A 10,892-nucleotide genomic window follows, 5' to 3' on the forward strand; every position below is an offset into this window, starting at 1 on the left:
TTAACGTTGCACTTATAATGCTGTTTGAACAATGTCACACTAGTATATTGTTATGATTTTTATTAACATCACGCGCACAACACTACAATTATTTATTATTTATTAAAGATATTATAAGTAAAATAATCTTTAAATTCAATAATTTGTATATTTAATTAGAAAAATGTAATGAAAATAAAATAAACAAAATTAATATTCTTTATTGATTCTTCATACAATTTTTTCGGCAACAGGCCATGGGCCTATTTTTCCAGCGCCGAGTCTACTATTATATTAACGTCACGCTTACTTCCCTTTAATTTTTTATTAATGTCCATTTCGCTTCACTATAATCTTTTATTATCGTACGTTCACATCACTATTAGCAAATATTGACGTCATTATAATCATTGATTAACATACACGCTGGCATTGCAATAACTTTCTAAATTACGGCACACTAACGTTACAATAGTCATACGAATAATTAGGAACCACTCACATAACAAAAAAAAATTGAAATAACGGCAAACTCTCGTAATAATACCCATCTGAAAAACGATTCGCTGAAATAACAAGAAACATTTAAATAAAGGCTTAAACTCAAAAAAATATTTGGCTGAATCACGGCTTAAACTCTTGAAAATGACTGGCTAAATAGCACCACACTCATAATACAGTAACCAGCAAAATAATGGCACACTCACATCAAACCAAATCCTATTTCGCATTTCCGTTAAATCTAATTATCAGCGCATGACACATTATTATCTATATTATCTAATTATCACTGCAAAGGGCAGTCATAGCAGGACTATAAGGGACTCTATCCTTGCCAAAGACGATTAACATCCAGTCATGAATTTTGTTCAGCGACGTCGCATTTCAGAGCTTGAAGTTGAGGTGTTCGGTGATCTCGCCCACAGCCCGGCAGAGTAGCTCTTCGCTGTAGGGCAGAGCGACGATCTGCACGCTGAGCGGCAAGCCTTCTGCACCAGCGCCGCTCTGCACATCGTATGAATAGTTACATGATCATTGACGTGCATCACAGCTTTCTTCGTGGGAAAAAACTTCTTTATTTGGAATAATGAAGATTAGTATTATGAATGCGCGGAAAAGAGAAAAAATATAAATATTTAAATATGAATTTATTTTCCTGAGCTAACTGGACAATTTGACTGTGATTTTAGTTTAAAAATAAGAGTTATATTCTTCTATAGATAGATTGTTCTCTTTGAGGTTTGATCAACAAGTACCCGGACTGATAGTGTGTAAATTCTGTACACTAAGGTTGATGAGAAAATCAATGCTAGTTTTGAAAATTTTCTTGCTCTGAGGCTCTTGATTGTCTGGGTAAACTATAAATGAAATTTTATTTTTATCCTAAAATTAATTCCACGTCTATCATCATACCTTTGGATAAATCTGGTATGAAAGTTATCGAATGTTTTAATGCTGCGTGAATGTTCAAGGTAAATTCAAATAAACATTTTTAGATTTCGTGTTCGAAAACATCGACCGGCAGTATAATGGACAAATAACTTCAGTATATTTCCTATATTCTATACCGTTAAGCTCTAATCAATTTGGAACGAATTAAGAAAATGTGAAACTAGTGCAGGACGATTTTAACTCTTCGAAAAGGAAAAATTTCGCCTTTTCGAGAATAAAATATTTTACCTTCTTCAGAAAGAAAAATCTCACCTCTCTGTGAAAGAAAGATCTCTCCTCTATGAGAAAAGAAGATCTCACCTTTTTTGAGGAAAGGAAAATCTAACATGTTTGAGGAAGAAAGATTTAACCTCTTTGAGAAAGAACCATCTTACATCTTTGTGAAACAAAGATCTCACCTCTCTGACAAAGAATCGTCTCACCTCTTTGAGAAGTAAAGATCTAACCTCTTAGAGAAAAAAATCTCGCCTCTCTGATAGGTTCGAAGAACTTATCACTTTGGGAAAGTAAGATCTCACATATTTTTAGGAAGGAAGATCTCACATCTATGAGTAAGAGAGATTTTACATTTTTTGAATAAGGAAGATCTCACATCTTTGAGGATTGTTGATCTCACCTATTTGGACCTTATGACGAGACTTTAGGACTTCTTCGTGGTCAAGCTGATGCTCCGCCTTTGTCGTCCTCCGAAGTAAGGAAGATCTTAACTTTTTGAGGAAGATTATCTCACCTCTTTGAGTAGCTCGTGGATGTAATCTGTGGCTTCATACTTGTCGATGTTCGTCTCGTCATCTTGCGTTTGGCGGCAGACTGGCACGGTAGCGACTGGGTAGTCAAGGAGGTTGAACAGAAGCGTTGGTAGACATGCGACTGATCAAGAGACAGTGTAATGACATGTGAACTTTAACATTTTTAAACGATACACACAAATAATTACTGAACCATTTTGACGCTATAATGGTCTACATTTCTTGGACTATAGGACTTGTCAGGAACTTGTATAATGTGTGATTATGAAGTCAAAACATTTATATAATGTTAAATTTTTATGCTACTTGATTGTATAATTGCACATCATGAATAATAAAATAAATTTCAAGTCTCGTACTAAGTATAGTCTAATTTCTGTCACCTTGCGTCCAGTATACGTCTACCTAATTTATTCTATTGTATTGTATGTCGTTTTAATCTATAATTCTAAATTAAAATTGATATAGCTTAGCAATTAAAGTAAACTTAATATCTTTTGCACTGAAATATCACATATAAGAAGGACATGAACTAATATATCATCTCATATACTGGTTAGTTTGCCGCAGTGTTCCTTTAGCGCCGCTGGAGAAGGGAAGACTGGACACACAAGCAAGTCAAGCTCCTCTTTCTTCCAGGCCAGCAAGAAGCGGTTGCAATATTCCTGCCTCTCCGCTAGCTTCTTCCAGAGGTCCGCGATGGAGTACAGCGAGCCTGGGTTGAAGGGATTTTTCATTGATCTATTGCATATGAACGTAGATCTTGAGTTCAAAGCCTGTATTTCATGATTGCGTTCCTCAAAATAACTAAATCCTAAAAAAAGCTTCTTCCAGATTTCCGCGATGGAATACAGTGATCCTGGGTTGAAGGGATTTTTCATTGATCTATTACTGATATAGGTCTTGAGTTCAAAGCCTGTATTTCACTATTGTGATCCCCAAAATAAGTAAATCTCAAAAAGATTTTCAGTGAAAGTATTTACAGATCGCTAAGCTCTATTTTAAATATTTTCACAGGTACTACGTAAACCTTCACAGTTGATACGCAAAGCTCTCACACACCCAGGCTGTGATTAGCGACGATGTCTCCGAACTGCCTCCTGATGAGGGGCTTAGCGAGGTGCCTGAGGTGGGGCGGGACGGCGGCGCATTGCTTGTACCACGCAAGCCCCGAGTCGACGATCTCCCCCTTCAGGAGTGGGTGCACAGAGTGCCCTTGGTCTGCCATAAGTAATGCCATGAACAAGTCCAGACCTTCTTCCAGCTCGGGGGGACTGAAATGGATAACATCGTGTCCTTGTTCCTGCACAGAAACAGAGTAATGAAATCTAAACATTTTGTTATTGATAACTGATGATGTGGTAAAATAAACACTTAGTTCGACTAATTGAGTTTCAACTTGCATTTTACTTAATTAAGAAACATCTTGGGATATTATCAAAATACGTGTTAATATTTCACGCAATTTGGCCTGTTTACTTCGTTAGAATTATTGTTTACTGAGAGTGATGAATAAAAATGTACGGAGTCACAGTTGAAAAGTTTTGATTATTCATTACTTTTAACTTGCAAGGAAAACTTCGCTGATACAAGAAAAATGTATTGAAATTCAATTTTCTATGGGTTGTTTCTCACTCCTTCAATTTTAAACGAGCGAATCTCATGATTTTATTTAATAAGTTAAAACTCCAACTTAAACAGTGAAAAAATTCTACAGTCTGATTTTTTAAAATTTCTTATTTAAAAGCAATCAAATCCTCACTTTGCAAAGGTTGACGACATCTCGAACGGCTCGTTTCACTCCAAGTGTGCTCGGCAGAATTTCAATGCTGTCGAAAAAGCCAATGCGAAGGGACTTCTTAGCCTTGCCGATGTACAGAGCGTCGTTCCACGGTAAAGGCGCCAATTCGGCCTCGTATTGGTGGAAATCCGCTGAAAGTATTGCCTTGATGGCCTCAACTACGATGGAACTGTCCCGACCCATTACGCCCACCGTGCTGTGAACTTGGGGGTAGAGAAAGTTTAAATGAATAAATAAAGGAAAGAGCGATAGCTTGCTGAATTCTGATCTTATTGAAAGTTTATTGTAGAGGTTTGACACGCAGGTGTTCTCTAAACGAATCTGCCGCGAGGTCACGAGCGGGCTGAGCGGTTTTAGGCTGGCCATTTGGTTCGTTGGCTTCCGTGGATGAGGTGAGGAGGTGTTAGTGTCCTGGTTGTGATTGCCGGTTAGGCTCGGCTTGTGTGTAGGAGTCGTACATAGACGCTGTTAATATTGCCGGTTCAGAATTTATATGAAGTTCAGTGAACTGTGAAGTGGGGTTTTTTCCTATTTTTGCTTGGGAGATTTAATGGCATATTCTGCTTCCCAGGTGGGTGGGACTGTAGCGGTCTAGTTTAATATTTAAGATTTTGTATTAAGAAATGAAAATATTTAGAAATTTAGAATTAGATTTAATTGTAATATAAAGATTTGTTTATATCTGAACGTAACCACAGCTGAATACGACAATAGCCAATTTCATTCCAGCTTTTAGTATTTTCGATATATTGCACTAGAACCTCTTATTAGAGTAAGTACTAAGTGTTGCAACAGTCAGCCTGTACTAATTACTTTGTTCAATAGCTGATTTGATTTATACTGTTTATAATCGTTTTCTATGTATTTGTATTTATGTAACTTGTAACAATCTGTTATTTATACAGGGTTCTATACTGAGACCAGAAAAGCGTCTATTATTTCCCTCAATCCTGATCGTGAGATGCTTTAGGACCTTTTCTGGTGTGGCGTCGGCTTCTGAGATCCGACAGTGTTCTTCTCAGACGTTTGTTCAAGGGTGTTTACCGTGGACGTGCACCGTTGGAAGAAGCCGACTGCCTCCAGTGTTTACCTGACGTGGGAGCTGACTTGACCAGTCTGCCCCTTAGTTTCCCGTGTGCTCTGCATAGCCGAGCCGTGTTGGGCGCCTATCGTCGTACCCTATTGGAGCGCCTAATGACGAGTTAACTAGTCTTGAAGTTCCTCGTGGAGGCGTGACCCCCCTAGGCTTGCCTGGGTCGAGCCATCGTGTTCTAGGCCCGGTGTCTGTGCCGCTTGGGGTGGCCCATTAATGTATTAGGGCTTCCCCTGAAAGAGATACGCGGCTCTCAGGAAGTCGGCGCGTCTCGTGTTCAGTTTTGTGTAAAGGTCAATAGGTTTTAGAATTGTCGTGGGTCGACTATTTGAATAAATTTTTTTAGCTTCAATTAGCCAATGAAGTAGGTAGTTAGTATTTATATTTGTGTCCAAGTTTCTTGTCTAGATTGAATAAAAGTTCGGGTTGAATTTTATTCATGTGCCTTAGTAGGTTTTATTGTATGCGTTCTCCCTCGTACCAGTAGCGTCTCCTGCCCGGGGACATTGAGCGTTTAGGCAGCCCTCTTATATTTATTAATAGTTACCCGCTCTCCCGTAACATTATCAGTCGAGAACCCTTTTACAAATTGTACATCGATATTTTATAACTGGCTGATGACATAGTATTACATTTGAGCGGGAGTGCGCAACCTACGACTCGCTGACCTCATGCGAATCATCAGACCAACACTCAGCGCCCAAGATTCTCGTAGAAACACGTGAAATAAGTTTAATAGTCAATAATTGATATTCTCGTCTTAAAATCTTTAAAAATATAGGATAGTATTCCTGTTGGACAGTTAGCCGCTGGCAGGGTCGAATAAAAAGTCCATATATAAAATTAGGAAATTTCGGACCACAACACTCACTGCCCAGTGGATCAATGGCGCTGACGCAGCCTTTACTGGACAGACGTTTGGCGGTGGGCTTGAGGCTGACCGTGCCGCACCAGCCCGCAGGGGTGCGTAGCCCCCCGCTGATGTCGGTGCCTAAGCCCAGCATTGAACCACCGCCCGCTATCAGCGCGGCTTCACCTCCTGTTCGTGAATTTTTAAACCAACTTTTACAATTTTCAATCTTTGCCGTAACTTAACTTTTATTTTCAGCCATAATTTCTAACCACTATCTTAAAGCTTCGCGATTGTGTAACTTCCATTTTTAACCGCCGTTTTGTAATCTATAATCCTTCACGACCATTTAAAATTTTTCTACGAGCCTTGTAAGCTGAAGGTAAATATGAAATAAAATGACTTCAGTTTTTTATTTCGCACGAAATAAAATTTATAAAGTCACACACGTTACTAAAAATATTGGGTGAGATCTCGTATGATTTTTCAGGCCTTCATGAATCACGAATGTCAAGTGACTCACCTGAAGCTCCTCCTGAGGCCCGCGTGGGGTCGATAGGATGCACCGTCTCGCCCCACACGGGGTTGGAGCAGCCTGGCCTGCAGCACGCACAGGAAAAATCTCACCCAAATAAATAATATCAAAGACAATAGTGGGAGAAGCAATGAACGCACGACTAACTAACCTGACCTCGAGCTGCTGCAAATTGGATATTATTATTATTTCAAATCCCTATTGAAAGATAAGGTTGCAATACTGGAGGAATTACAAAAGTTCAGTGCTAGATATAAATAATGCAAGAGCCCGATCTTGTTCTTCGTAAAGCTGAGGCAAATATTATTATCCTGATTACTTGTCAACCAAATTTAGTAATACTGACATCCATGCCAGCTCGAATACTTAGACCCAGTGAAAATAATGCATATTGAAATGAAAGTGCTGTGACAAGAAGATTGCGTTTTCATGTCAAGTGACATCAGCAATCAGCATTTAAAGCAAATTCAAATAAAAATGCAATTTCCGTCAAGAGAATCAAGGCTACGTTAATCCTGACTCTATGTATAACCGATCATTTAAACAAACTCGGACGTTAACACCGCTCACGACAAGCACAGTTGGGCGGTGTTGGTCTTGACGAAGGGGATGGCGCCGAGCCTCTTGATGACCTGCACGATGACGGCGTCGTGGTCCGCAGGCTGCCGCAGCCTCTTGCGCAGGCCGAGCGAGCAGTCCAGACCCTCGATGGAGATGTTGTCGCTGACGCTCACGGGCAGGCCGTGCAGAGGTAGAGTCACGTCTGACATCTGGCCCAACTTGACCGCATCTAAGCTCTCCGCCCACCTCTAGTAGATATCCAAGGTGTATAGGAGATTTAAAATTTTTGATATTAAAAAAATGTATCGAAATTTAAAAAATTTAAAAATTTCAATATTTTAAAAATTTAAAATTTTTAACATTTTAAAAATTAAATTTTTTTGACATTTTCAAATCCTAAAATTTTTGACAGATTTAAATTTTCTCGATTTCTAGGTGGATATAAAATTTTTATTAAAAAATTATTTATAATTCTTTGCTAACATTTGGAAAAATTTATGAATTTACTTACTAGTTAATTTTTGGTTTAAAAAAATTCAACCATCAGTCTATGTTCTTAAATTTCTTTGTGATTTACTCCATTAAAAGTTGAATAAAAAAAATGACCCTTGCAAGTCACAATGCGTGACTCACGCGTCTCACACCGACAGTTGAAGGTTCAACAAGAATAGTTCAGTGCGAGCTCAAGTGTGATGGCTGAGTCATGACAAACAATCCACGTTTGCTGCTGCCAAGCCCATGTTGCACCTCACTTTTTTGAAGCCTATTGAACTCCCTCTGTGTGGAATCTATGCACCTTTTAACTCTGTTCAAGGCAGTAACTCTGGTCCAATAAAAATTATGAAATATTCTTTTTGATTGTCATTTTGTTTTTGGGAGCGACCAAGTTTATTGCTTGACCCTCTTAATTGTTTTCATGACATGAACGAATCATAATAATGTTCATTTTTATTTACATATTTTAAAAATTTATATTCATTTTTTACCAACGACTAACGAATCGACATCTTTTTTATATCCATTCACATTATACCGAACAATAAAATGAATTTATGAAGCCTGACCTTGGCATCTGGAATGAATTCGGTGACGCAGTTTGTGCGTTTCGATTCTTCGATTGCCTGCGCAAAAATTTTTTCAATTAGTACAAGGAATCATGCCTCTTGAGACCTTTCGAGTTATTTTTTTAAGGGTTTTGCTATGTTTGAAAACTTTAATTTGCAGAAGCTAAATGAATATATTTCAAAATTGAAATGAGTTCGACTTCTATAAAGTTTTAAAAATGCTCGCCATATGACTCGCCATGTGAAAATACTTGGATATTAATAAACTAGAGCTTATAAAATCAGCTTATAAAAATCTTTGTCATTCGACTAACCACATAAAAATTTGCGCATTTATTTTAAATAATTTTAATAGTTTGAATTACATCCGCTTTATTATCGGACTGACCATGGCCTGATATGACTGCAGTACGAGTACCGCTGATATGCTCCCCTCTCGCAGCTTCTGTAGGAGGTCGGTGGGCTTGTAGGCAATGACTTCCTTACGCTCCTTCGTCAGCAGCATGCCACTGCCTCCTGACGCGATCAGCTCCTGCTCCAAGTCTGAACGAGCTGCCACCATTTGCTGCTTGTAATCTCGATCCTTCACGTTTGATCTGTAGATTATCGGTGAAAAACATTCAAAGGTATTTTTTGATGTGAAGAGGTAAAATTGACAAAAAATTATCAATCATATAAATTTATAAAACCATTTTATCAGTCTGCACAAAGCTGTCTTGCAAAAATCTCCTATAATAATTAAAGTTTGTAAAATACATCTGTGCATAACGAGGTTCATTGCATCATCAATTCACTCTGAGTTTCGGTATAAAAAGCGAGGAAATACCTGCACAATATTTAATATCACTTAGTTTGAAACTAAGAAAAAAGTTTTTTTTTGCCTCGGACAAATAAAAAATAAGGGAACAGTGAGAAATTATATTATCCTAAATACTTAAGACTGTGCAGGAATTCATCAAGGAAATCAGTCGCGGCTACTCACAAAAGCGACGAATCTTTCTCGATGAGTCCATAGGAGCTGAGGACATCGTTGATGTTCTTCAGTACACCCTCTACAGTTTTTGTCCAGGTCGCTTCCGCCTTAGCCATTTTTCTTGAGCTCAAATTAATATGGATAAAAGTTTTGATTTTTATTCTTTTCTTACTCACTTAATTTTCAAAGATCGATCACTGCAATAACGTTATTCGAATTGATGCACGCGTATTGTTATCAAATTCGTATTATTGTCTACAAATTTCACTGAGGTATAAGATTTCGTGGCTATAACAATATAATCCAAATCACTGTTACGCCTAATTAAGAATAAGTTTTTAATTGAAATACTACTTACAGTTTTCTTTATTTGGCATTAAAAAGCACCACAAATATTAAATAATGATCACGTTGATAATTTTAGTGAATGACTTTAATCGCAGTAACCTCAATTGTCTACGTATGGAAGAAAAATTTGCGTCGTTGTTCACATAGACGCACGAACAAAATGAGCGATATTGGCACTCCTCAAAAACTCTACTATATTTCCAGGTCGTGACTCGGCAACTGACATGGCAAGGTACGTTCGAGCAGGTATCGACTCCAGCATATTTGAACAGGTGAGCTGGTCTGACAAACTTACGACATTCATCCGAGTCCCTCTTGCTTTCCAGTAATCGAAACCCTCATAATAATCGTATCATTTGAAAATTTTTAAAGAAAAATTATAAGGACGAGAATGATTATTTTCAGAAATCAATTGTTCGAGGTCAAGAAACAACAATAATTATTTTATAAATGAATTACTTAAATTTGAGTATACTAAAAAATTTCATTACTACTCTTTTTCAGACCAAATGCCCTCCGAACATCAAGACTGCGTTGGTGTTCGACGCTGTTAATGTGAGAACAGAGAAATATTTTGGTCTCGAAATACATACCATTCCTCTCTTATTGAATGCCAAAAATTACCTTTTCATTATAGTTTAATCTATTGTAATTGATGATTACTCTGTGTTGGCAGTATCGATTTTGTGCAGCCTTGCTCGAGGAGTTTGAAATACTTCCATAGTTTTCCTTGTGATTCAGTTAAGTAGCCAAGATTCGTCCCGATCGAAGTGCTAGTGACATACAATGAACAACTCGATTTGGTCATTGTTTCAAATCATTTAAATTTGGACGAACAAACGTTAGAGTTTTAATAATTGTTCCAAAATCTCAAACAATTGGAAATTTTACTAAAGATTATGAAGTCAGAAGCGAACGAGTCGTCATTTTCCAAAGAACGCTGTTTCATTCCTAGAATGGCTGCTACAACAACGAGTTACCGGAAAAGACATCGCTCAAGTTTTATCTCGTAAACCTGTCATCGGAAGACAAGCAATGAGAAATTTATTCTCGCAGTAAAAGATTTCTACTGTGAATCACTAAATTCACGCGATTTATGTGGCTAAAGCATCTACGAGTCTTATAATATATTGATTTCAAGCACTAAACCACAAAAACCGATCAAAGAGCTATTCTGTTAATTTAAATTGATATTTCCCCCAAAAATTCTCTTACTTAAATTTCCTTCAATAAGAAATACTGAGAAATGTCAGCAGAGTTTGTAAACGTTTACGTGAAGGCGCTCGTTGTGACCACATGGCGGTCTTTAAATCGAGCCCACGCCCAAACGGCCTGTGGTCTATCTTTAAATTGAAGCTACAAGGATACCTATAGGGCTCAGATCCGACCAGATTCTTTCTCTGATCGAGAAAATTTTCATAAGTCATTGTCATGTCAAGGCTTTATTTTATGCACGTACTAATCACTTTATTTTATGCACGTGCTAA

At 37.7% G+C, this 10,892-nt stretch overlaps 1 protein-coding gene across 1 annotated transcript; it reads right to left on the reverse strand.

Annotated features, from left to right (window-relative positions):
* Positions 1-203: 203 nt before the first annotated feature.
* LOC108673498 (vitamin D3 hydroxylase-associated protein) lies at positions 204-9,435 on the reverse strand. Its single transcript, XM_018161340.2, has 11 exons — positions 9,067-9,435; positions 8,473-8,680; positions 8,085-8,141; positions 7,030-7,268; positions 6,448-6,524; positions 5,946-6,113; positions 3,943-4,184; positions 3,243-3,483; positions 2,734-2,895; positions 2,162-2,301; positions 204-984 (listed from the first exon to the last, which is right to left on the reverse strand). The coding sequence occupies exons 1-11, from the start codon at positions 9,171-9,173 to the stop codon at positions 865-867; spliced, it is 1,761 nt and encodes a 586-aa protein (XP_018016829.1). The 5' UTR covers positions 9,174-9,435; the 3' UTR covers positions 204-864.
* Between the last annotated feature and the right edge of the window lie 1,457 nt (positions 9,436-10,892).

Source organism: Hyalella azteca, unplaced genomic scaffold, assembly GCF_000764305.2.
Source record: "Hyalella azteca isolate HAZT.00-mixed unplaced genomic scaffold, Hazt_2.0.2 contig3384, whole genome shotgun sequence".
Classification (NCBI taxonomy): domain Eukaryota; kingdom Metazoa; phylum Arthropoda; class Malacostraca; order Amphipoda; family Hyalellidae; genus Hyalella; species Hyalella azteca.

What these genes read in the sequence shown, in the direction of transcription:
- LOC108673498 (XM_018161340.2), bottom strand. Translation starts at nt 9,173, where the DNA reads ATGGCTAAGGCGGAAGCGACCTGGACAAAAACTGTAGAGGGTGTACTG. An exon ending in TGCAGTCATATCAGGCCATG is followed by an intron (nt 8,142 to 8,472) that starts GTCAGTCCGATA and finishes ATTTTTGCGCAG; the next exon opens with GCAATCGAAGAATCGAAACG. An exon ending in ACCGCCCAACTGTGCTTGTC is followed by an intron (nt 6,525 to 7,029) that starts GTGAGCGGTGTT and finishes TGCGTGCTGCAG; the next exon opens with GCCAGGCTGCTCCAACCCCG.